The sequence below is a fragment of the Fistularia commersonii genome, chromosome 26 (genome assembly GCF_037954325.1).
Source record: "Fistularia commersonii isolate RoL2024-O1a breed Wild chromosome 26, RoL_Fcom_v1.0, whole genome shotgun sequence".
Lineage (NCBI taxonomy): Eukaryota > Metazoa > Chordata > Actinopteri > Syngnathiformes > Fistulariidae > Fistularia > Fistularia commersonii.
The window spans coordinates 542,501-569,071 of record NC_141309.1 but is presented as its reverse complement, the minus strand read 5'-3'; the positions used below and the strand labels follow the sequence as shown (position 1 = coordinate 569,071).

Sequence of the window (26,571 nt, the reverse complement as noted above, 5' to 3'; positions counted from 1 at the left end):
GTGTGTGTGTGTGTGTGACAGCATGAACACTGGATGTGTCTATGACGTGGGTGAATGAGTGAATGTACAATGCCTGTCTGTGATTGGTCCAGGCTGACCCCGCCCCTCGTCCAACCCTGGCTGGGACAGGCTCCGCCCCCTGGGTGAATGAATGAATGAATGAATGAATGTGTAACACTGATATTTACCATCAGGCAGCTGGAACATGGCGGTGGTGGGACACTGTGTCTGGAGGAGGAGGTCCATGATGGAGAGGAGCTGGAGATGCCGGCTCACAGGGAACTGAAGATCTTCTCACTGCACAACATGAGCTTCTACTGAGGTCCAGAGGCGGCTCAGATGCCGCCAAAACCTTCTGTGACCTGCATGAGAAAGTTCTGGGGACCGAGATGGTTCACGTCATGGGACGAGCAGGTCCAGATGATCAGAGGTCCAGAAGAAGAACCTGCGACCGGAGAACCGTCATGTTGTTCCTTCAGCTCCGGTCCATTGCAGATCCTGTGGAAACTGGTTCTGGTTCCATCCAGCAGGTCTCTTCTGCCTTCCCACCTCAACCCGCTCTTCTTCCAGGGTCACCACAGCCAATCATCTGCCTCCGTCCAACCCACAGCCAATCATCTGCCTCCGTCCAACCCACAGCCAATCATCTGCCTCCGTCCAACCCATCCTCAATCCAGGTGATCCAAACTACCTTCAGAGCAGGTCCAACCAGAAAGGTGGTTTGAACCTAATGAGGCGAAGGATACGACTGACACACTGCAGCAGAAGATGAGAAGTCCATGTCTGGAGAGCACGGCTCAGCTCCTGCTGATGGAGGAGAACCACAAGAACATGACAGGCCACCTCCAGGAGGGTTCCTGCAGAGGAGGAGTGCAGGAACCACCAGGAGAGGAAGAGCAGAAGCAAAGGAGCTCAAAGAGAGAGCAGGAATCTGCATGGGAACCCAGGAGAACCTGAGAGGAGAGGGTTAGATGAAGGCAGATGATTGGCTGTGGCCCCTGGAGGCAGCGAACACAGAAGAAGGTTCACATCCTGGTCTTCACCCAGCAGTGAAACTCTGGTTGTTCATTTCAGTCAAATTGGTTCTTCCTGCGGAGCACGAAGAACCACGAGATGGCAGAACGTCCATGATCCAGGAGGAGCATGAAGGACACGTCCTTCCAGGCCAAAGTCCTTCCATCGCGTGAAGACAAAGGACTGAAACACATCAGGTTCTAGCATTTTATTGACCACGTTCTCAGCGGACACCTCGGATCATCTGGGACCTTCTCAGAAGGAGCTACCCTGACGCTAACTGACAGGAAACAAGCTAACCTGAGATTCAGACCTTCAAACACACATCTGGACAGGAACACACTCCCTTCAGGTGAGTTTGGGGAGGTGTGTGTGAGGTGGACCCATCCCTGGGTTCTCCTGTGAGATGCAGGAACATCAGGAGATGGACTTCAGACACTCCTCAAGCGACGGCTTGTCTGTGACGCTCCAGAGATCCAGGAGCAACTTCTTGCTCCTCCTGCAGAGAAAAGGACAAGAACTGGACGTGAAAAGAAAGAAAAGAACAGTGAGGACAGACCTCCATCTCCACCTCCACCACCACCTCCATCTCCACCTCCACCACCACCTCCATCTCCACCTCCATCTCCATCTCCACCTCCACCTCCGGTCCTCTGGACTCAGCAGGGCTTCAAAGCTCAAACATCTCATGAGAAGGGGATTAGAGAGGAGATGGAGAACGTCTCTGCGAGTGGATGGACCTTCATCTGGAGAAGATTACTCACTGAGACCAGGGCAGCATCCAGCTCCCAGCTGACCTTCTGCTGGAGGAGCTTTCTCAGACAGGAGAACGTTTGGGCAAACAGCAAAGACCAGAGATGGTTCTGGTTTCAGACTCGGCCCATGAGCTTCTCCATCTCTGTGGAGGCAGGTCTCCGGCGGCTGCAGATCTGGATCTTCTGGCCGCTGCAGGTGGACCAGATCCAAACCCCAGACCCGTCGGACCGGCTCAGAGAGGTTCGGAGCAAAAATCCAGGAGAAATTTGGTTGTATTTTCTTGATGACTTGGATCTTCTTCTTCTTCTGCTTCTTCTTCTTCAGGCTGCTCCCTCCAGAGGTCTCCACAGCCGATCACTGCCTCCATCTGAACCATCTTCTCTCACACCATCTAACCTGCTGTCCTCCTCCCCGCCATCCATCCGTAAACCTCCTCTCTGGTCTTCCTCCAGATCTTCTGCCCGACTCCAGCATCCTTGGATCCAGATGTTCTCCACCCCTCCTCTGTCCAAGTCTGACTTCTGACCTGTGCCGTCCCTCTGATGGCCTCCACCCTCCTTCCTCCCAGAGAACCTCCACACCTGCAGAAAGGAAGCCGCGTTCCTCTCGTCCTTCACTCTCAAGTTTGAGGAGCAGCTTCAGCTTTTTGAGAACATTTCCCAAACCCATCCTGCTCCAAAGATCTCCTGGACCTTCAAACACGGAGGAGTCCGTGTCTCCTGCAGGACCTCCAGACAGCGACCGGGGACGAGGCCTCAGCTGCTCCGCTAATCCTATTTTCCAGGAAAGTTGGTTCAGTTTCTGCTTGAGATGTTTGAGCAGCAGTAAGAGACGCCGCTCGCTGGCGTGTGAAGCCTCGGATGAACATCTGATTCAGAGGCTCTGGAGCTCCGTCTTCTTCTCCGGCCGGAGATGATCTCCGGTCGTCTTTTTCGGACCGAACGAACGTCAGCAGACACGGGGAGAACGTGGAGACTCCGCACAGGATGGGAAACCAACCAGGGACCTTCTCAGCCATGAGGTGGAGGTTCAAACCCCCTGACACCAGGACAGGGGTTATTTCTGTTCTCCGTCTGGAGGCTGTGAGCGCACGGCGTCCAAGTGCTCCACATACCTCCTGGAGATGATGGTGTTCTCCAGCTCCCTGGCCTTCAGCGCAGCAGTCTGGAGAACGGGAGCCGGGATGTCGGCCAGCCTGGCCACGTTCAGGCCGTAGCTCCTCCCAGCGGCACCTTCAGTCAGCTGGTACAGGAAGGTGATGAACTCGGGCTGGACCTCCACATCTGCTAGAACAAGTCCTCCTCATAAGGATTGAACACACACACACACACACACACACACACACACACACACACACACACACACACACACACACACACACACACACACACACACACACGTACGCACCAGCCGAGTCTGCAGCGACGTCGGGCTCATTGAGGAGGAACGCCATGTGGTAGTTGGACACGTGGTGAGGATAGAGGCGCTCCAGCTCGCACAGCGGCGGGTAGTGGGTCACAAAGAGGGTGATGGACCTCACCTGGGGACAGGAAGGAGAAACATGACTTCCTGTCCGGAGATCCTCAGCACTTCTTCAGCCACCGATCAGATGTTGGAAATCATCAAGACGTCTGAAAGAATCCTGCTGAAGACGGTTTGGTGGGAGAAAGGAAGTACAGATTGCACGCTGACGTCACTTGGACTGACAATAGAGCGCGCGCGCACACACACACACACACACACACACACACACACACACACACACACCTACGCACCAGCTCCAAGAAACCCTTTGAGGAGCAGTGATGTGATCAGAGTGTGAACACAGCAGGAGGAGGAGCCGTCCAGATCCTGGACGGGCTTTGAGGAGAGCGAGGGGACGTCTCCTCCACGTGGAGCCGGTGAGAAGGTCTCATCCGGTCACGCTGATGGAGAACCGTCAGGTTGCACTCGGTTCCACGTGCAGAAGGCAAACGTGGAGCGACAGAGAACCGACAAAGACCAGGGGATTAAGAAGAAATAAAACCAATGTGAGATTAAAGAAATCAAATAAAAAAAAGATCTGTTTTCTCTTCAAAGTTCTGGGTTAGAAAAACCCAGCCGGGGTCCAAACACACACACACACACACACACACACACACACCAGACATATATGTGCATATACACACACACATATTTCTAATATATATAATGATGTGATAAATATAGCTAACACACATACATAGCCTTGACTTTGACATTTTATATTTTTATTTGTATTTCTTACTCTCCCTCCTTCCTATTATTATCTATTATTGTTATGTTGTAATTGAAACTCTGGCACAACCATTTCCTTCGGGATGAATAAAGTTGTCCTTATTCTTATTCTTACAAAGATATGCTTTCCATAGCTAACATGCATATATGGATATATATATTGCTCCAAAAAATAAAGGGAACACTTACAGAACACAATGTAACTCCAACTCAAACTTAGGAAGCAACACAGATTCATTTTGACTTGTTTTAAGGACTTTACATCGCAGTTGGATCAGCCTGGAGTGGGTTCTTCCACTTCCAGACCTCCAGGGGTTCATACATTTGATTTCCATTGTTCCCTTTATTTTTATATATATATATATATATATATATATATATATATATATATATACAAAGACATGCAAAATGTGTCTAACACATATATGAAGACATGCCATGTATTAGCTGACACATATACAAAGACATGCTTTACATAGCTAGCACACACACACACACACACACACACGTATATAAAGATAAGCTAAATATATCTAACACAAATATATAAGGACATGCTATGTATGTATGTCAAGATTATTTATATATCATATATGATATGGATCATTTGAGCTTGACTGTATATGAAGACATGCCGCTCATTATCTAACACATATATGAAGTCATGCTATATGTTATGTAGCGCATGTATGAAGAAATGCTATATATATATGTTCAACCCATTTATGAAAGCAAGTTATAAATACAGCACATATATGAGGCATGCTAGTCTCACACACACACACACACACACACACACTATGTACAGTGTAACTAGTAAATACTAAGACAAGCTACGTATATCTAACATATACAAGACACGCTCAATTCATCAATACATCATATACGATGTATATACAATATGAATATATCTGTATATGCAACACCTATATGAAGACATGCTTTATTTATCCAGCACAGCACATATATGAGACATGCTGAATATTATCTAACACCAAAGTTGAGTCACTTTCCTCCTGGTTTCTAAACTTTTCTTCCTGCCGGTCCTTTGAGGACCTGCTGCAGCTTCTGCAGCCTCATCTGGCTCCTCAGAGATCCCTCAGAGAGCAGGAGAAGGAAGAAGAACATGCTCTGAGCATCCCAAAGTTGCACTTCTGCTATCAAGTTCAGGAAGAGGAGTCCCAAAAAGTTTCTGAGGTCTTCTCACCCCATGATCCTCCTGCTTATCTAACAGCCGGATCTGAACGGTGCAAACGCTGTTTGACAATTTAAAGAAAATGGAAAAAAGCTTTGCGACAGGCTGGAAATAATCTCTCACTGCGAAGCAAACAACTATGACGTTATCATGTAACCAGCCAATGGCGGCGGCGACGGTGCGTGAGCTTCTCCAGACGTCTGAGGACCCGTCTGGCCCGCCAAAGGTCACGTGTCAGCATAAATACCAGCGTCTGCCATCGACGTGCGGGACGATTCCGACCTGCTCCGAGCGCAAGCGCCGGGACCCCGAGGCCCGAGACCTGCGCCCCCGCCCACGGGAGGGCATGCATCACCGCACGCCAAGCGTGCACAACGCCGCGCAAACGCACGCACAAGGCGCTTCAATCATTCCCGTCCGCCTACGGTCTCGGCGGCGGGCGGAGGCTGCGGCCGTGATCGCCGTCTGATTAGGAACTAATGGCTCTCATAAGACGTCCGGGAGCCACAACAGGCTGCAGAACATCAGCCTCTCCACTGATAAGATGCTGACCAGGAGGCTCAGCAGTCCAGCGGTGAAGCTGGATCGGGGTTTCATAGGACCAACATGGACCAACACGGACCAACACGGACCAACACGGACCAACACGGACCAACATGGACCAACACGGACCGTAAGGAGGAGCATCGAGTCGCCGTCTCAGTGCTTCTCTCCATCCAAGAACATGTAAATACAACTGGAAGCTTCCTGCTTTCACCACAATCTCACCTTTAGACTGACAAGGTGCTGCCTCCCTGGGTGTGTGTGTGTGTGTGTGTGTGTGTGTGTGAGAAAGACAAGACTGGTTGAGATCTGGCTGAGTGTGACGACACTGGACACTGGTCCAGCCAATGAGGGAGCAGGTTGGACCTCCAGGCTGCTCCAGGAGCTGAAGGATGAACGTCCTCCTCCTGTGGGTTGGAGTCTGACCCTGGGCCAGGTCCTCCTCGAGGAAAAAAGGCAGCTCGTCTCCATGTTGGTTCATGGAGCCCAGGTCTGTGGAGGTTCTCCGTCCTCCGGGTCCCGGTCAGATCTCATGGTGGCCACTGGACTTGGTTTGTCTCCTTGAGAACGTTTCTCCTCCTTGACCAAGAGGGTCTTCAGGTCCAGCAGGACGGAGTCGGGGGGATTTGGTCCAAGTTGAGATGGTTTGTCATGGGACTGAGTTTCTTTGCAGACACCAGGTCAAATATTGTGTGTGTGTGTGTGTGTGTGTGTGTGTGTGTGTGTGTGTGTGGGGGGGGGGGGGGGGGGGGGCAGAGATTCAGGTTCCAGGGATTAAACTGTGTTGGAATCCGAGCAGGTAAATTCCAACGCAGGTGACTTTGACCAGTGGAGCTGAAGATGTACCGATGAGGCGTGGAGCTCCAGCAGATCCAGTCTGTCCCAGTCAGCAGATCCAGCATGCTCCAGGACCTTCCCAGGCCCAGACCTGCACCTTCTGAGGGAAACCCGGCGGACGTTCACACCTACAACTCAGCTGAAGAACTCCTTCCTGCTTTCCCTTCGCCGCAAAACGGCGCCACTCTGGTGTAAATATCTGTTACTATGGCAACCGATCACATGTCAACCCACAGCACCGTCAGCCGTCAGCCTTGCCTACGGAAACCAGAGATTCGGGAGAGCCTGAAGCCTCGGGGATGGTTCGGATGCAGGAGAGCATCCAGAGATGGAGGATCACCTGGTCCACTCAAGTGGAGCTCTGCAGCTCCTCGCCGGACGCCGCCCACGTTCACGCTCCCTGACCCGGAGAGCAAATCATCAGCAGAAGAAGGGACGCAGATTTAGAGGAGGGAGGTGACCGCCGGCTCTGTGCGAGCAGAACCCAGCAGAGCCCAGCAGAGCCCAGAAGAACCCAGCAGAACCCAGCAGAAGCCAGCAGAACCCAGCAGAACCCAGCAGAGCCCAGCAGAGCCCAGCAGAGCCCAGCAGAACCCAGCAGAACCCAGCAGAAGCCAGCAGAACCCAGCAGAGCCCAGCAGAGCCCAGCAGAACCCAGCAGAAGCCAGCAGAACCCAGCAGAACCCAGCAGAGCCCAGCAGAGCCCAGCAGAGCCCAGCAGAGCCCAGCAGAACCCAGCAGAGCCGAGCGCATGCATGTCTTTTCCAGAGCGCTGAGCATCAGCGAGCACATCGGGCCGCCTACGCCTCTGCAGCGCCGAGCAGCACTCAATGTGGACAACCAGAGCCAGTCTGGATTCTCTGTGGCGTTCAAAAGCGTTCTGACCAGTCACGTGTGCACGCACGCAACCATGCACGCACACACGCACGCATGCACACATGCATGCACGGCTCAACAGGTGCTGCAGAGCTACTTGCTTCTAGCAGGACTGAACCTTGGAGGTCTGACTTCAGGTTTCAGCCCAGGAAAGTCAAATACCCTGCACACCCAGAGCGGGGTGACCCCTTGGTGACCCCTGGGTGACCCCGTGGTGACCCCTGGGTGAGCTGATGCACATCAGATGGGGTTCCAGCCACTCCACTTTTTATCACTTCCCCTCCTCCTCGTCCGGCATGAAGGCCGTGTGGTTATGAAACCCATCTGCGGTCTGAACCGCCTCTCCGGCGAGCGCCGGGGACGAGGAGAGGGGCGTTACCATAACAACCAAGTCAAAAGAGGAGTCGTCTGACTTTGGCAGCGAGCGGCGGCGTCTGGCGAGGAGGAAGAGGACGTGGCGGAGGACGAGGCTTCCACGCCTTCCCCTCGCCTCGCTTCCGTCGGCGGTTCCTTGAATAGCCTCGCAAATCAATGCTGTTACACAACAGAAGCTCCTCCGCTGCTCCGGGATGAAGCTCCACGCTGAGACGTGAACGTCTGCGTTGTCACGTTTTCACAGCGGAGCGACGAGGCCGTCCAGAAGAACGACACGGAGAAGAATCTTCCTTCTTCTGGGGCTCGGCCCGGGAGCCCGGAGGACCGCGGCCGGGACCTGCTGTCACGCCGGCCGATGAAGATCTGGAGCCGAGCTTCTTCGCCAGGTTCCGCCCGATCAGCGAACATGGATGAGACGGCGGCGCACGAGGCACTGATGGACCATCGGGAGCCACTGGGAAGTCCAGAGTCTTGGACCGGGAATGAACCCCCAACCTTCAGATTGGAGGAACACCTGCTCTACCATCTGAGACCCGGCGCCGGACAAACAGTCTTCTCCTGACTCCATCGCAGGTCTTTGCGTGGACCCGTTCCTATCTGCGGACGGGAGAGTTGTCACGGCAACCCCGGAGGCAGCATCCAGGACCTCCAGCTGGGATCTCATCAGGGTGAAAAGGTGGACCCTGAAGAGCCCGTCAGGGGGCGTTTCACCGGGAGAACATCAGGCACCTCACGGCGCCGTCATGGCTCGGCGCTCATGATGTCCAGAGAACAGAGAACCTCAGCGCGACAGAACGTCTCTTTACGCAGAAGAAGTATGAAAAAAAAAACCAACCTCCGAGGGTCACATGACCAGCCCGTCAGGTGGACACCTCGGAGTTCCTCACCAAGGAACCTCCCCGTCTCCCACTCACGTCTCTGATGAAGTGCTCCAGGGCGGCGTAGGCGATGGCGATGCCGTCGTGGGTGCTGGTTCCGCGGCCCAGTTCGTCCAGGATGACCAGCGAGCGCTCGGTGGCGCTGGAGATGATCTCCGACGCCTCCGTCAGCTCCTCCATGAAGGTGCTGCGGCCTCGGCAGATGTTGTCCGACGCGCCCATCCTGGTGAGGAGGCACAGGACGCCGAGAGGTCAGAGGTCAAAGGTCAAGTCATCGCACAACGGGCTGAACCTCAGAGATGGCCCCGCCTCCCGGGAGCTTCGATGTCGGGGTCAAAGGTTAAGGAGACATTCATTCATCGGCGGCTCTTATCCTGCGTTCGCAGCTGTGATTGGACCAGGATAGGGTTCTCCATCGCCGCCATCCGACCGCTTCCTGTTATCTGATCGGCAGCGTCGGCTGAAGTGTGACCTTTGGTACCGGAGCGGAACATCAGAGCAGAGGTTCGGCTCTCCGGCCATGAAGACGCCGGACCGAACGGCGCCCCCAGCGGCTGCGGAGCCCCTCCCCTTCCTGTCCGACGCCGCTCCGACTCCAGCTGTCGCTTCGGGTTAGCACAGATTGGCCGGCAGCTAAATATAAACCGGCGTCGCGTTTGATTGGCTCGGGCCGAAGGAGACGGAGGATCGCAGACTCAGAGCGGCAACACAGACGCCGGAGAACATCGACCACCGTCAAGCTTACAAATGGAGGCAAACGTGAGGAGAGGAGTTGAGCTGTGAAGATATCTAGCGCCTTATTTCTTTAGGTTGCTCCTCTCGGGGGCCACAGCCAATCACCAGCCTCCATCTAACCCTCAGCCAATCAACGGCCTCCGTCTAACCCTCAGCCAATCACCAGCCTCCATCAAACCCTCTCCTCACACCATTTAATTCCAGTCCTCCTCTCTGGTCTTCCTCTAGACGCCCCTCAACCCAGATTGCTTGCACACACACACACACACACACACACACACACACACACACACACACACACACACACACACACACACACACACACACACACAAATGCACACACATGCACGCACACACCATCAGAAGTTGCTTGCTCTTTCTGGGAGACCAGCTGGCTGGAGGTCTGCTCTCCATGTGGACCACCAGATCCAGGACATTTGGCCTTCACAGACTCACACTGGACTCAGAGAGTGAACCCAGACCAAGACCTGAACCGAGACCAGTACCGAGACCGAGACTCAAACCCAGACCAGTACCCAGACCAAGACTCCAATCGAGACCAGTACCCAGACTGAGACTCAAACTGAGACCAGAACCCAGACCGAGACTCCAATCGAGACCAGAACCCAGACTGAGACTCAAACCGAGACCAGAACCCAGACCGAGACTCCAATCGAGACCAGAACCCAGACCAAGACTCAAACTGAGACCAGTGCCCAGACCAAGACTCAAACTAATTGGAATCCAGGCTCAGAGTCCAAGCCGGTCTGGAACGTCTCACGGTCCGATGGGAACTGACTGGAAGTGATCTTCTCAGCCCTCCAGAGAGGGTGTGTGTCGTCCCAGAAGTCGAGACGATCGCGGTCCCGGCCAGATGACGGCGTCGCTATGACAACAAAGCCACCATGATGGTTCTAAGTTGGGACTTCCTGAAGGACATGCGGTGTTTACCCATCCTCGCTCTGAGTGAGCGCTTACATCGGTGACCTCCTGTGACTGAGGCCTCCTTCAGACCGTCAGAAGGTCAGACGGGGTGAGAAGCTCAGGGAGCAGAGAGGGTGGTCTTCTGTCAGAGGAGCTCGCCCGGCCTCTGCCAGGAAGCTCTGCTCTTCAAGGTCCTCCTCAGAACATTTGAATGACACGAGAAGGAATCTTCTGATGAGGACACCATCGGAACGGAAAACCTGTCCCAAAGTCCTCCTGATCTTCAGACCTCCTCTCCCGTCGTCACGGGCTTCTATGTGGTGCTGCTCAGCAGACGCCCTCAGGAACCTCCAGAGCTGGGGTTACCATGGTTACGACACACACTACATCAGAAAGGGGGTGTGGCAGGGATGTTACTGCATCTCATCCACCAATTAATGGAAAGATATGGTGTGTGTGTGTGTGTGTGTGTACAGTAACACAGATGTCAACCCTGTCATGTCTGCGGACGCTCAGGATTCCTCTGGCATCGCTCCACCTCCAGGCTGATCCAAGGAGACCAGCAACCACAGGCTCTCCAGAGGAGAACCTGAGCCTGAAGACCAACAGTCACATCAAGGACCATCCATCCATCCATCCATCCATCCTCTCACTCCTCCACCCCCTCTGAGTCAATACTAAGAGAAGCTCCTCAGAACATCCCAGATCTTTTCTCCTCAGCACCTTCAGCTCCCGAGGCCTGGCTGTGCACGCCGCCCACGGCGGACGGCAGCGCCGTAAAAACCCCATTCCAGATCCACACTTTCACTGTGACGCCCACCTGCAGGAGATGGTGCACGTCGGCATCCACAACACACACACACGGTGGCGGCCATGTGGGGCGAGGAGCTCCTGGTGGCCCGACGCAAGGAGAGCGCCGTCCTCCACAGGTCCGCTTTCACACACTCACAATACGCTTCCTTTGCAGTTTCCATAACAACCATGGAGGGATGGAAGAAGGTGCTCTATAACCTTCAGGACTCAATGCAGAACACACACACACACACACACACACACACACACACACACACACACACACACACACACACACACACACACACACACACACACACACACACACACACACACACACACACTCTCTCTGCTGGGTCTATGATGTGCGACACAGCGGCAGGAATCGATTAAGCCCCTTTTTCTGTCTTCTAAACCGGAGGCGGACCTTCCCGGGGGCCGACGGCACGCCAACGCCAGGCCGGCCAATTAGAGGCCGGCGAGTGGCGAGATGGAGTGTGTGTGTGTGTGTGTGTGTGTGGGTTACTTCTGTGGACGGTAATTAGACTGAAGGTGATTCTTCTCACAGACAAGAGAGGAAATGAACCTTCAGGTGCGACAAACGAAGCTCCGCTCGTCTTTTCAACCGTCCCGGCTGTTTCCAGGCCGTCTCCTGCTGAAGGACACGACCTGCGGAGATCTTTGGAGCTTCAGGACCAGGCGGACACATGCAGACCCTTCAAATGGGCTTGTCAACCGTGACAGAGGAGCGAGGAGGAGAAGCGATTTCCCTCCTGAACCCGGAGGAGACGCCACGGGCTCCGGCTCCCTCGGGGTTAATTGTGGAGAACATGCTGGAGCCCACAGAGAAGGAAGATTACCCACATCTGCAAACCATCTGCTCCAATCAGGCGGCACGGCCTCGCGATGGCAACCATCGGCGAGGAAGAGGAGGAGGGAAACATCTCACACAAAGACCTAATTGTCCTGAGGTTCCTGAAGCGACAGAACGCCGTCTCCGGTTCATCTCCTCGCCTCCTCCAGCGTGTCCAGGAGACTGGATTATGAGGAGTCGGTCGGAGAACGTTCTCCAGGGACCTGGCATGTGGAGGACGAGGAGGAGGAGCATCTCCTCAGGTCCTCCAAAGGCCAGAGATGTGAAGGGGCTTCCACAAAACACAAGTGTTGCCATGGCCACGATCCTGGTCCTCCTGACACGGAGAGCTTATCGTGTGTGTGTGTGTGTGTGTGTGTGTGTGTGTGTGTGTGTGTGTGTGTGTGTGTGTGTCCATCTCCACGAGTCATCATTTATGGTGTGTGTGTGAATCTGAAGCTGCTGGAAGTCACTGAGGATCTCAGGTTTCTAAACTTTGGATCCCTCAAGTAAGAACCTTCTGGAGGCACTGTGGACCTCCTCATGGAAACAGCGAGTGAGGAGGTGGAAGAACGCGAGCAGCTTTGCGAGACTGACGTCAGAGGAACATGCTGGGGGGGCAAGTTCACCCTCAGCCATAAATCCATGATTTATTTTTCCATCTTCTGGCCTGAGAAGCAGGAGAGCAGTGAGATGGAGCTTCTAACCATTAGCCTCCTCCCCCCCGAGCCCGAGGAGCCGGGGTGGAGCTTCTGCGTCCACAAAGCAAACACCGCTGGGGTTTCACAGGAAGCCGGCGGCTCCTGGCAGGACCTGCGGCGAGCTGGAGTCAAAGACGACGGAAGATCTTCAGGAACGTGTCTGAGGAGCCGAGGAACATCTCGTGCGGAGAGTCTGACAGGGCGGCACGTTCAAGCCGGAGAGACGAGACGGGGTCTCCAACAACATCTCTGCAAGTCCTCGCGAGCCAGATGATGGACATGACAACAGAACATCTAGGGGATTCATTTCAAAGAGTCGGTCCTCTGAAGGACCGACCAGATTGGACCCGGTCTTCATCCGTCCCTCTGCCCGTGTCCTCCTCGACCAGAAGAACCTTTCAGACATCATCTCTCGGCAGCCGAACACGACCACGCCAGACAGCTTGGAGACGGATCTCCTCCGTACCTGGCGTAGATGCCGTCCAGGATGCCCAGGCGGGCCTCGGAGCTCGGCACGTAGGAGCCCATCTGGGCCATGATGCAGATCAGGGCCACCTGGCGGATGTAGGAGCTCTTCCCCCCCATGTTGGGCCCCGTGATGATCAGGGCTCTGCGGCCTTCAGCCTGGAGGTGCGGGACGTGAGGAGAGCAGTCAAGGACACCAGAGAAGATCTGCACAGGAGGCTGAGCTGCTGCTGCAAGATTAACCTTCACACACTGAGCTCTGTGTGTGTGTGTGTGTGTGTGTGTGTGTGTACCTGCAGCTCCGTGTGGTTGGGCACATACTGGCCTTGCTCTCCCATCAGCAGATCCACGGCTGGATGTCGTCCGTCCCTGATCACAATCTGACGCTGACCTGCACACACCTCAGGCCTGCAGGGGGCGTTCAACACACACACACACACACACACACACACACACACACACACACACACACAAACAAGCAGATAAGAGGAACTACACTAGAGCGAGATGTAAGGTAAATCAAAACACAAGCGCAGAAATCCACAACATGAAAGTGTGTGTGTGTGTGTGTGTGTGTGTGTGTGTGTGTGTGTGTGTGTGTGTGTGTGTGTGTGTGTGTGTGTGTGTTTCAGTGAGTGGGAGAGATGTTGGCGTTCCGGCTGAGCATGCTGCTAAGCTCAGTGCACACTCCCACACACAGCCTGTCTGAAACTATAGGACACGACGCAGAGCGCGCACACACACACACACACACACACACACACACACACACACACACACACACACATTTACAGCCATCACGAGAGGACATCACCTGCAGTAGTCCCCTTGTTTGGCCACCTCAGCCAATGAGAAGAGGCAGTCGACGGTTGCTAGGTGACTAATAGCCCTCTTCATGGTGTGGTAGTGCTCCCCAAACTGACTGGAGAAAGAGGGGGTGTAAATTATGGGATGTGCTCCAAGCCATGGAGCTGAAGGTTCTGCTCGCAGGTCTCACTCCATGAAGAGGCTCCACTCCCGCTGGCAGTCCAGCAGACGCTGCTCCCGCAGACGCTGCAGCTTCTTGAAGCTCTCCACCAGGAACGGGCTGTGGTACCTGCTCACCGCCTTGGTGCTGCAGGAGGTGGAGGGTCAGCCATGAATCAGACCTTCTCAGAAGGTCACGCAGGTGAAGAAAACTTCACTGTGTGTGTGTGTGGCCACCTGCTGATCTTGCTCCAGTCAGATGGAACGCTGGAGGACAGCGAGTTCTTCACTTCGATCAGGAACTGGAGAGAGATGAGGACGTCAGTGATCACAGTGGACCCCTGTGGAGCAATCAGGCCACACACACACACACACACACACAGACACACACAGACACACACACACACACACACACACACACACACACAGGAGGTACCTCCTGTCCAGACACGGTGGTGTACTCGAAGGCGGGGGCCTTCAGAGCCAGCCGGATGTCCTTCCGATGGTCCCGGATGTCGTCCAGAACGCTCTGGATCTGCTGGTTCCTCTCCTGCAGGACGGGGAAGTCCGACAGGTCCGAGAAGATCTCCGTCTTGTCCCCGGACCTTCTCGCGGAGAGACAAAGCAGAAGCAAACAGGCCAGGGTTGGAAGATGAAGCAGACGAGGTGGAAAAACAGGGAGAAGACGGAGTCCAAGAAGGTGTGGAGGAACCTGCGCGGCTTTCTTGCATGGGAACCAGGGACCATGGACCTTCAGCTCCTGGAACCATCTTAGCTCCTGCTCAGAGGCAGGGTCTTCTGAGTTCCCTGGGATCTCATTGATCAGTGGCGGAGCTTATAAGCCACGCCCACTAGCAAGTACCTCCAGCAGACCGTGTAGCATCATCTTAAAAGCTATGGTGGTCTCTGCTCAGATGGTCTTCTGGGACCAAATGGACAGAAGCACCAAGAAATGGAGCCACCAAGAGGTCCAAGGTCCGCTGGCCCGCTACGCCTCAGAGGGGCTTCCAGGGCTCACAGAGGAACATCTACATTTTGGACCACAATAAGTGTGAGCAAACAGCTAACAGGGTTCCTCTCACAGCAAAGCAGCGTAGGGAGAAGATACAAACACTCCGACCATCTGATGGTCCATGGTTGTTACTCCATGAGAGCTGTGGCGGCTTCCACCTCCACTGTGTCCATGTCATCTTCCTCCTCCTCTTCTTCTTCTTCTCTGCAGGTTTGCTTTTGAGTGTGGAGCTGAAGGTGCAGGTCACATGTGGTCCCTCCCCGCCTACGGGAATGCTAAGCTAAAAGGAGGAGGCTACTTCCTGGAATGAACTTGGGGTTGAAGAACATCTGTTGTCGTACAGACCCGAGGTCGACCCGAGGACTCACCTGGCCGCCTGCTGGTTGAGCACCTTGAGGAAGCTGTGAGCCGGGTCCAGCAGAGCGGGGACGTCCAGCAGAAGACCTCGGATCAGGCGGCTCCTCAGCTGAACCTCAGCTGCCTTCTGCAGGGCCTGCAGCTCCAGGCCCAGCCTGGAGAGGGCGCTGACCACCAGGTAGAACTCCTGGGTGGAGCTCTGGACGGACGGACAGACGCGTATAAACAGCATCAATAACACGCATCTGCTCCGGACGCTTCATCATTTATTCACAAAGCCCTGGGAGATCCTCCTCCATCCATCACCGCACCAAGATCACGTCTCCGTTCCTCGGGGAGGATCTCGCCGACAGAGAGATTAAAATTCTAAATCTCCTCCGTCCTGGAGGCCTCTGCCAAACTTCAGGAGCGGCATTCAGAGAAGCAACACCAGAAGTCCTTCCACGGTTCTCCTCAGCTCCGCCGACGCCTTCAGACCCATGGCCTGCCTTCTGCTTGGAGGAGATCTCCAGAGCCTCCACCACCAATGTCTTCACCCGTGGAGCTGCACGCCGTCGTGGTCTTCGGCGAGGCCTTCAGGTAGCCCAAAGCCAACGGAGATTCAAGATCTCCGCTCTTCAAATCAGCTCATGAACGTGGCGTTGGAGATATCTGGCCTCCAGGAGAAGAACCCTGCTTCCACAACCTCCTTGAAAGATGGATGGCGGTGAAGAACGGCGGCGGCAGCGAGCCTGCTGACCTCGAGGAGACACCAGGACCTTCTCAACTCATCATGTGGAGTCACAGACACTGGCCTTTACACACACACACACACGCACGCACACACACACAACCCCTGATCTGATCTGCAGACAGGCAATCACAAAGTGTGTGTGTGTGTCTGTCTGTGTGTGTGTGTGTGTGCACAAGCGTCTGGATTTTTTTTTTTTTTAAAAGGCTGTAACTTTAACATGAAACAAGTCATCAAGATGAGGGAGATCACACAAACACACACACACACACACACACACACACACACACACACACACACACACACACACACACACACAGAATATGAGTCCTGGTGACATTTGAGAGACGGTCCGATGGGAGAGGTGATTGGGTTAGACAATCACAGAGGGCCATTGAGACATCTGGGCCCAGGTTTTAATCAAAAACAGCACCGTGAAGAAGATGAAGAAGATGAAGAAGATGGAGGAGGAGGAGGAGGAGGAGTGGGAGAAGACAAAGTATTCCTCAGCATCAGCCCTCCATGGGTTACCTTCCTGTGGAAGATGCTGCAGACGCCCTTCTCCAGGTCTGGCAGATGCAGTAGCAGGGACCTGGTGGTGTTTAAAACCACAGAATCTGACTGGAGGATCTCCTCAACGGCGTCCTGCCTCTCAGTGATGGACCTGAGGAGGACGGAGAGAAGAAAAGGCATCCATGACGATGTTCTTCCGTCCACCTGCTCTACCAAGTGGAGAGGTTCCTCACTCAGGATGAAAACAACCATATCTTTCATTCAAAAACCTTCATGGATGTTCTGCTTGATGTTCTTATCATCCTCAGAGTGGATCTCACACACACACACACACACACACGCATCCATCAGGAATGCACATTTTCCGTGTGTGTGTGTGTGTGTGTGTGTGTGTGTGTGTGTCTGTGTGTAATCCAGGCTTTAGGGATGAGGCTGAGGGCCTAATCCTGGTCTGTAATCCCTGAGCCGTGAGCTTCTAGCTGGGACTGCGCAGTCACACCGTCCACAAGCTGATCTTCTGATGGTGGCCAGAGGACCAGAAGGTGGTCGGAGTGGTGGCCTCGCCTCCATGTCGCTGGAGGACGTGGCCCCTCCTCCTTGTCCAACACACCGCTGTCAACAGAAGGTCAGTGTGATGACCATCTGACGGTCGGCCTCAGCAGGAGAGGAACCCTGCTGAGATGAGTCCACAGCCTGATCTGAGTCACAGCCAGGATGGAGGCGTGGAGGCCACCAAGCTTGACCACTGTGGGGAACCAGGATGGAGCTCCCAAGCTTCAGGAGACCCCATTCACACATCATCTGCACCACCATTCACATGGGTCTCCTGTGAACCTCCTGCATGTCTCTGGGAGGAACCCTGAGGAACCCCACGTGAACACGGGAGAACGTGGAGACTCCACAGGGAGGAGACATCCAACCGGGGACCTTCTGGCTGTGAGGAGGAGGACCTCGTTCCCTGGCTGGAAATCAGCCCACGCATAAAACCCTGACCGTCCTCCTGGTCAACCCGAGGACCTCGGTCTCCAGACCGGCTCTGAAGGTGTCGCGAATGGTCTGGAGGCAGACGTGAAGAAGTCAGATGAGGGTGGAACTCACTGGAGGTCGGTGAGGGGCCGGCTCACCCACTGCCTCATCAGCCTCCTTCCAAAGGGCGTGCAGGTGTGGTCCACCACCCACAGCAGACTGCCTCTCACGCCGCCATCTGTCTGGGAGACGGAGATAACGCAGCAGAACCAGTCTGAGAGCGGAGTCACAGCTCAAGGCCGGTCCCATGGACCAGCAGGAGGTCCATCTCCGTTGGCTCTCCAACTCGCTCACCTGATTTTTGAGGACCTCCAGGTTCTTCAGGGTGACGGCGCCGAGGATCATCCCCTCGGACTCGCAGGTCAGACGCCGGAAGGAGCTGCGCGGAGAGACGGGTCACCGTAAAACCACTGGGCGGGCGTGAAGGTGAGCAGAAGGTGAGCAGAAGGTGAGCAGAAGGTGAGCAGAAGGTGAGCAGCTCACCTCTGGCCTCGGAGAACCCGCTCCAGGTGGAACTCCTTCAGGTAGAGGATGAGAGGCCCCAGGCAGCAGATGACCGGGCTCTCCAGCGACACCACGCTGGACAGGGCGCGGGCGTCTGGACGTCACACATGGACACATGGTCACCAACACACACACACACACACACACACACACACACACACACACACACACACACACACACACACACACACACACACTCTCACACACACCTTGGCTCTGGTTGTGGCAGTAGAAGTCTGTGACGGCGTTCATGGCAGAGGTGAACTCAAACTGGGCGCCATCACGGGTCTCCACGCGCACACGGTCGTCCTCCTGCACGCTGGACAGAGGACACAAATCACAGTGTGTGTGTGCACGCGCTCACACACACACACACACACACACACATACACGCACACACACATGCACACACACACGCACACACACCCTGCAGCAGCCGATTGCCTGGCAATACTGCTTTCAAGGACTACGTCGCTTTGTCCGCTCGGCTGTTGCCAGGGCAACCAAGGCAAGCACATGGCACGGGATGTATCACTGCAGCGAATTCCCATCTACTGTCTCCTATCACACTCACACACACACACACACACACACACACACACACACACACACACACACACACACACACACACACACACACACACACACACACACACACACACATCTGGCAGCTGATCAGACTGAGATCATAAAAGAATCATGCAGAGGAAAATCAATATGGCTGCAGAACGCCAATTATGGCCATAAATCATTAGAGGGGTGATCGGCTGCACCGGGACACAGACAATCGCTCGTATTGATCGGCGCCCGACAGGAAGTGACCCTCAGGGAGAGGACTCTGCAGAACCTTCGCAGGAAGTGGCGTGATGGAGCTCAGCTCCAACAGGAAGTGCTATTCTGGAGCAAGATTCCCCACAGGAAGTGATGTTCTCGGGGCGGCGCAGGAAGTGGAGCGATCGTCTTTACAAGCCAACATTCACTCCTCCTCGGGTGTCCAACTGTTGCCGAGCAACACAACCAAGCCCTCGCTGCTGCACCCCAACGCTCATCTTCATCCATCAGTGCAGAGAAACTATTTAACCACGGGATTAATAAAGGATTAATTATTATTATTATTATTATTATTATTGGAACAGCCTTGGAAAGGAGACTCTACAGAAGCCTGACAGGAAGTGGTGTTCTAGAGCAGAGGCCTGACAGGAAGTGGTGTGCAGGAGGTCAGATGATGTGGGTCGGGGGTGAAAGGACAGGTGGAGGAGAAGAAGGTGTGGAGCAGCCATGGTGTCTGGTTTGGAGAAGAGACGGCAGAGATGAAGATGTGGAGGATGGAGAGGATCAGGAGTGACTCCATCTCCATCTCTGGTGTCGCTCTGAGAAGGAGTGAGCATGTGAAGAAAACCCAACGTGGTCTCCTCAGCTCCTCCTGAGGACCATCACGCGTCCTGAGGACCATCACGCATCCTGTGGACCATCACGGCGAACCAACAAGTGTCCGCCTGTCGGGGCGTCTCAGCGCTCCATGTTCTCCGGCCGGCACACGGCGCCCCCTGGTGGCCACGCAGAAGGTTACCTGGCGTTGCAGAGGCTCTGCAGAAGCTTGCGGGTCGGCTCCGAGAGGTCAGAGGGCACCAGGACCTCCACCGGCTGGATCTTCAGCACACGGCCTTCAAGCTGAGAGCGGGATGGACCGTCAGGGAAACAGTCGAGCAGAACGTCTCCGGTGCTCGGCTGAACGGCCTACACACACACACACACACACACACACACACACACACACACACACACACACACACACACACACACACACACACACACACACACACACACACACACACACACACACACACACACACACACACACACAGCAAGGGAAACAAGGAAAGACCATTTTAGGTAATGCTCTATGACGTTCTGTCAGATTAGCCCCTGGTCATCCTTCACCAGAAGCTACAGAACCTGCTGGTCCTGCACTAGATTCTGCAGATCCAGGTGGTCCAGGTGCTGCAGTTCCAGGTGGTCCAGGTGCTGCAGACCGCCTCCACAGCTGATGTTTTTGGGAGGGATTTAAATCCATGGACTCAAGTTATCACTTCCAAACATAGAGGACGAGAGGAGCCTCATGAGCCAGCAGGAGGAGCAGGTTCCTGGAGGAGCAGGTTCCTGGAGGAGCAGGTTCCTGGAGGAGCAGGTTCCTGGAGGAGCAGGTTCCTGGAGGAGCAGGTTCCTGGAGGAGCAGGGTCGGGGCAGACCAGCTGACTCAAACTCACCACCAGGCCGACGGTGAGCTGCTTCCCCAGCCGGTCCCAGCTCTCACTGATGCACAGCAGGAAGCTGTCGGGGGGGTCGGAGGCCCCGGCTGGCGGACCTCCATCCTGGACCTCCTGCAGACCGCAGGCCGGGTTCACGTCTGAGGGCGGAGAGGAGGACGCGTCACGTACAAGATACATGAACTCGGACATTGGTTGTGCTTCTCCTGCTGTCAGGGTCGGAGGGAGGCTGACCCTCTCCTTCACAGGTGTGGACCATGCAGGGTCTCCATGAACCTCCTGCATGTGTTTGGACCATGGGAAGCCCACAGAGACACGGGGAGAACATGGAGACTCTGCACAGGAAGGGGACCTTCTGGCCGTGAGGAGGAGGTTGCAGCCTCTGCTCCCGCCGGCCGGCCGGCCGGCCTGACAGCAGACATGTCCCTCTGTGACTGCAGAGGTCCTCAGGGAAGAAGATACCTTCTCCCACCAGAGTGGACTTGGTGTAGAGCGCGCTGAGCTGGCGGCTGAACAGAGCGTTCCTATTGGCTCCCGAGGCTTTGAGCGCCGAGGTCTCCGTCTGCTTGACCACGCCCACCTGCCCGGAGAGAGGTCCGTGTCAGCGAGAAGATCCTCGGGGTGGATCTGAGCAGGAGGTCGGAGGTACCTTGTGTCCGCGGGACACCAGGCGTCTCAGGTGGACGAAGAGGCGGTGCGTGGGGATGCTGCACGTCATGAAGTTGTGGTCCAGGTGGCAGAAGATGTTCAGCTCCTTGGCTGCGATCTGGAAAGCGAACGGCGGTCAGCGAGCGGGGAGACGCCCCCGAGCGGAGGAGGTTCCTCACCTCGGCGTCGTCTCCGAAGAACCTGTACTTGTAGCCGCACTCCACGGCCAGCAGGGCGTCCTGGTGCTGCTTCTTCAGCTCCAGCACCTGCAGCTCCAGAGGAGTGAAGGCCGCCTTGGAGCGCCGGGAAGCCGAGCCGCGGCCCGAAGGAGGACCTCCTGCTCCTGGCGCCGCAAACTTGGAGAAGCAGCCCTGCAATAAACAGTTGAAGAGCTTCTGTAGTTTTTCTGCGGCGGCGGATCTAAGGAGGGAACCATCAGGTACCTTCTGTCCGCCCTCCTCCTCCTCCTCCTCCTCCTCCTCTTCTTCATCCTTCCTCTGAACCTCCGGCTGGTCTGGAGGTTCAGGAGGTTCAGGAGGACGCGTGTCTCGGCTCCTCTGGACGCCGGACGCCACCACCTCCTCCCCGCCCGTCCCGGAGCGCTGGAGGTCACCTCCAGGCTCAGACGTGGAGGTGAAGCTCCTCAGCTTGTCCAGGGTGGAGGAGCAGAGACGTCCCTCTCCTCGGCTCCTCTCCGCCCTGGGCTCTAGAACAGACAGCAGGCGTCTTCTGAAAGCCCATCTTCTCCTCCTCCTTCAGCCTGTCTGATCCTTCAGGGGCCTTGAATCCGACCGGCAAACCACCTGGACGTCACTGAGAACCTCTGAAGGCCTTTGGACCTGCAGGGAGCTCTCAGAGTGCCCGTTGGACCTGTATGCTTGGCCTCACCTGTGGAGCTGCTGGGCTTCTTCTCCTGCAGCTTCTCCAGCTTCTCCACCAGCTCCTCCTCCACCTCCAGGCTCCGGGGAGACAACCGGGCATGTTTGGAGGTCGATGCGGATTCATCTGGAGCAGGACGCTTCTGCTGCACGGTGGAGGTCAGCACGGTTAGCTGTGTGTGTGTGTGTGTGTGTGTGTGTGTGTGTGTGTGTGTGTGTGTCTGCTCACCTTGCTTCCTGCAGACTGCTGCGCGCCGGACTTTCGGTCCACTTCCGGCGTCCCGCCGCCGAAGTACCTGCTGATGGAGGTCTGGGCGCCGCAGGGCTTCCTCCACCTCCAGGACTTCGACATGTTTAGATCTCCATCTTAACGTGGACGCGCGGGGAGTTCGCGTGTCCGGCCTTCCGTGGACCGGCGGGGAAAACACCACGGCGCATGCGCCGAGCTCGCAGGCGCGCTTGTGACGCAGCCGTTGGGGAAGTCAAGCTGAACATATTCTCACACCGGAAGCGGATCGGGACTGCGGGTTTTCAAAATAAAAGCAGCACCTGTTGATGTTCGATTGTTCCGAATCTGCTTTGGACAACCGGAAGTCACTTCATCACTTAACAGTGAAATTACACACGTGGAGGCGCTTCGGCCGCGTGGAAGAGACCGGCGAAAAATACACGGCTGTGAATATTTAACGCTTGTTTTTTTTTTATTCAAATGCAAATTTTTTCAACGCTGCGCTTTTATTTTGAAATAAAGAGTGAAGAACGCTGGTCGCAAGGTTCGACAGTTAAGGTCATTTTTAGAAAGGCGGTTGTGACGTGCGCGTCTTTCCGGCGCGGTGGATTTATTATTCTCATTAGATTGCAAGGAGAGAGATAAAGTCACGGTGTCTTATTAGTAGCGAGAGAAATGATTACAATATTCCGGCCTCAGCGACAATCTGCTCAGTCAGGTCAAACGTCAGGCTGGCAGCTCTACTTTCATTTCCTCACGTCTTCAGTCACCCGTAAAACACCGTAGAGAGAATGCATGATTTGGGAAATTGTATTAAAATCGTGAGGCCTTATGGAGATTATTTTGTTTTGATTGACTCAAACGCTTACATGAATTTTAATACGAAATGCTTTTTTACCGCAGTTTCCGGGCCTTTCTACCTCACTGAGATGCAGCACGGCGTTGAGAGTGTGTGTGTCGTGCTGTGTGTGCAGAGAGGACACCGGCAGCATCTGAGCAATCAGTGTTTCAGATTTATTGGCGCAGGCGGACCTGCAGAACAAAAGGTAGATATCCCAGCACACACACACACACACACAGGAAAGCGGAGGGTTTGGAATGGACCTGTGTGGCAGGAATGCTGCAGAGCATGCGTGAAGGCGGTGTGTTGAGGAGGGAAACTGCAAAGTCACACACACACACACACCGGTGCAATATGTCTTTGTACATCTTTTCGCAGCTAAAGTTCATTATTTTAACTTTAAATAAGATGTTTTGGCACAATGGAAGACCTGCGTGTCCGGTCGGCGTCCAGTGTCACGACAGAAATCATCTAAAGGCGGTAAATACAATATATGCGGATTCTTACGGCAGATTTTCCTTCTGCGCACGTGTGCCGGGAAGACAGGACATCCTTCTGAGCTTATTCCGCTTTGCAAAATGAAACAAATGTAGAGTCACTGAGCGTGAAGATCTATCATCTACGAGACAGCCAGCGAACGGTTGGACATCAGTTTCCTTTTCCACACGTGAACCACAAGAATTGAGCTTTAAAAGAAATGCACGGGTGAAGACTCCTAACTCGCTCCAGGACAGGAGGGCGGGCTTTTAAAAATGACAATTCTTGATTCAAGGCAACAGATTTCAGCCAGTCGATCTACTGTTGGACCCTCAACGCGGCCCCGAGACCAGACGTGTGCGGACGAGGAGGACGAAGCTCTGGATGGAAGGTCTCGGCGGCCGACCCCTCCTGGGTTTGTCCTTCGGGTCGTTCCCGTCACGCGAGCCGACTTTGGCAAAGCAGAAAAGGCATGTGACAAGGTTTTCCACCTTGTCTTACTTTCTCTTGTCGCCCGTGGAAACCGTCCGAGGAGCCGCAGGAGTTCTCCAGAGCCAGCAGAACTCCAGGTATCCATGTTCTTCTGTCACAACCAGACCCCCGAAGCAGACCCGCCAGAGGTCGGCCTCATCCGCCAAAACAAACGGGATGAAAGGACGTCATCGTCCACGACGTCTACGATCAAATCTGGTCCGGGCGTGAGCAGGAGGTCGGAGAAGCGTCCACTCCCTTATTGTGCGTTTGTCTACCCTCTAAAACACACACGGACCAGAAGAACAGCTTCTCTGGAAGACGGTGACGGTCCAGTCTAGGATGGGCTTGACGGCGGCTGTGGAAGGCACGTGAGGATGAACGTCTGAATGGAAGCGCGCGAATCCAAAAGTAATCCGGGCGTCGTTCGGATTCTTCGGGATTCGCGGGCGAGGATCCGGATGGATGCGGGCGGGCGGGCGGGCGGGTCATCTCCATCGGAACGGAGCGCCTCCTCCGGTTTGGCGTCTGTGCTCGCGGCGGGACCCGCTCAGTGGACCCACGTGAAGTAAGCGATGTCGTCCAGGTTGACGGGGTAGTCGGTGAGGTACATGGGGCCTTTGTCGAAGTACGCCCCCTTGTTGCTCCTCCAGCGGCCGGCCGGGAGGTAGATGTCCCTCTCCTGCTTCCCGGCCTCCAACACCGGCGCCACCATCAGGTCGTCCCCGATCAGGAACTGGGAGTCGATCTTGAAAGCCGCCTCGTCGCCGTTGGCGATCCACCAGAGGGGCCGTACGATGGGATCCCCCGTGGTCAGAACCTCCCCGGCCAGCTCCAGGACCCTCGGGGCCACCACCGTCCTGTGGAGCTCGGTGAACTTCTGCGCTATCTTTATCACCTGTGGAGGAGAAGACGCCGTTAGCGTTAGCCGTTAACGTGACAAGCGTGCAAATGCAGGTGTCCTCCTGTCTGTGCGCCCAAGGGTCCTCCGGAAAGATCCAGTGCAACCGCGGTCGCCCATGATGGTCGGGCCAATGGCGCGTGTGTGTGTGTGTGTGTGTGTGTTTGAATGTGGTCCAGGGCTGGCTGCTGTCTCAGGAGAACATTTAAGTACACTATGAAGTGGCGTTTAAAGACAGTGGGATGTGCCTACGCCGCTAGCTGGCCCAGAGAAAATCATGGAAGAACATGAGCGAGGTGTGTGTGTGTGTGTGTGTGTGTGTGTGTGACGGACTCATCCGTGACGAGACGGAGAAGTCGTGACGGGTGAGGTACGGTGACGGACGAGGCGTTCGAAGCCGGTTTGATGGTTTTAGAAAGAGGAGCGGCTTCACTCCGTCCATAAAGAGAGTTTAGACATAAAGTGGAGCAACGCGTGCACGTTAAATTTAGCGTAGCATTGTAGCATTAAGGGTGGAGCTAAATGAAAAAGCCAGCCACCTCCAGCATCTTCGTCCCACCTTCGAGGTTCAAACACTTCATATAAACACTCATGCTCATGACATTCTCTCTGATCATCCATTATTACTCTTCCATTTTTCTTATTCAATATCAAAGATAATAAACGCGGTCCGGAACAGATTAACGGCGTTAATATTCATTTCGGCGGCAGCAGCAGGTTCGCTCCTGAGTCCGGGAATCACGGCGAACATCGGCGAACATCTGCGAACATCTGCGTCCTCTGTGGGATTCAGGAGGAGCGGCGGTCGACTCGCCTCGCTGTCGTAGCTCCACGGCGGGATGGAGAACTGCATGGCGGGCATGAAGGCCGACAGCTCCAGCCACCTGATGTAGAGCTCCCGCTCGGGCAGGTCGCTCGCCAGCCCCGAGCCGCCTGCGGACACAAACGGGAAAACGTACCGGGACGGTGAGTCGTCCGGGTCGGGGAGGTCCGGTTCCGCTCGGAGAGGCGGCTGTGCGGTTGTACCTGCTGTGCGGTTGGGATAGGCGTTCCCCCCGATCGTGTCGGGCAGGACGAACTGGTATCCCAGGACGCTGACGGTCAGGACGGTGGGGATGATGGAGCGGAGGCCCAGCTCGTAGCCCCACTCCGAGTCCCGGTCCACGATCCTGAAGAAGCAGGAGATATCCTGGCTCTGGTAGCCGGCCCGCAGCTCGGCGCGCTCGCTGAACGGCGCCGCCATCTCGGCGTAGCGGCGGGTGAAGGCGGAGGGGTCGGCCAGCGGGACCAGCGTGCTGAACCTCTGCGGCAGGTAGCTGCTCTCTCCGGCGTGGAACTTGAAGGAGGCCACGCCGTACAGGGTCTTCAGCTGGTTCAGGTGCGAGGAGAACCACTCGCGGGTTTCGGGGTTGGTGAAGTCCAGGATGCCGCCGATGCCGTTCCTCCAGCGGATCAGGGCGGGCAGCTCGCCGCCCGGCTCCCGCACCAACAGCCCCGACTCCACCGCCGCGCCGAAGTTGACCGAGTCGTAGTTGACGAAGGGATGCGTCC

The 26,571-nt window shown here is 55.3% G+C and overlaps 2 protein-coding genes across 6 annotated transcripts in view; both read right to left on the bottom strand.

Annotated features, from left to right (window-relative positions):
* Window positions 1–1,210: 1,210 nt before the first annotated feature.
* On the bottom strand, window positions 1,211–22,540 carry msh3 (mutS homolog 3 (E. coli)). Of its 3 annotated transcripts, none has more exons than XM_086173556.1 (24): window positions 22,331–22,540; window positions 22,112–22,247; window positions 21,667–21,929; window positions 21,403–21,594; window positions 21,225–21,341; window positions 21,038–21,155; window positions 20,576–20,715; window positions 19,879–20,045; window positions 18,518–18,627; window positions 18,288–18,402; window positions 18,099–18,183; window positions 17,877–17,986; window positions 16,797–16,929; window positions 15,547–15,734; window positions 14,603–14,771; window positions 14,404–14,468; window positions 14,198–14,314; window positions 14,015–14,122; window positions 13,494–13,608; window positions 13,202–13,359; window positions 8,767–8,953; window positions 3,178–3,310; window positions 2,885–3,053; window positions 1,211–1,513 (listed from the first exon to the last, which is right to left on the bottom strand). In XM_086173556.1, the coding sequence occupies exons 1-24, from the start codon at window positions 22,451–22,453 to the stop codon at window positions 1,432–1,434; spliced, it is 3,300 nt and encodes a 1,099-aa protein (XP_086029682.1). In that variant the 5' UTR covers window positions 22,454–22,540; the 3' UTR covers window positions 1,211–1,431. The 3 variants fall into 3 exon arrangements, with proteins under 3 accessions (XP_086029682.1, XP_086029683.1, XP_086029684.1); XM_086173557.1 differs by having other exon boundaries at window positions 22,112–22,244; XM_086173558.1 differs by lacking the exons at window positions 1,211–1,513; window positions 2,885–3,053; window positions 8,767–8,953 and having other exon boundaries at window positions 3,173–3,310.
* Window positions 22,541–23,321: 781 nt separating this feature from the next.
* LOC147218170 (alpha-galactosidase MYORG-like) overlaps window positions 23,322–26,571 on the bottom strand; it is an 8,948-nt gene continuing 5,698 nt past the window's right edge. For all 3 annotated transcript variants that reach the window (XM_086174227.1, XM_086174229.1, XM_086174228.1), the window contains 3 exons: window positions 26,047–26,571; window positions 25,835–25,953; window positions 23,322–25,017 (listed from right to left, as the gene is read on the bottom strand). The exon at window positions 26,047–26,571 is cut by the window's right edge and continues 280 nt beyond it. In XM_086174227.1, coding sequence (XP_086030353.1) covers window positions 24,670–25,017; window positions 25,835–25,953; window positions 26,047–26,571 — 992 coding nt within the window. In that variant the 3' untranslated portion in view covers window positions 23,322–24,669. The remainder of the gene's footprint in view (window positions 25,018–25,834; window positions 25,954–26,046) is intronic.

Coding starts and splice junctions, on each gene's coding strand:
- msh3 (XM_086173556.1), bottom strand. CDS start 22,453: ATGTCGAAGTCCTGGAGGTGGAGGAAGCCCTGCGGCGCCCAGACCTCC. Junction 20,046..20,575: donor AGCTCACCGTCGGCCTGGTG/GTGAGTTTGAGT, acceptor GTGTGTGTGTAG/GCCGTTCAGCCGAGCACCGG. Junction 3,054..3,177: donor CGTCGCTGCAGACTCGGCTG/GTGCGTACGTGT, acceptor TTGTTCTAGCAG/ATGTGGAGGTCCAGCCCGAG.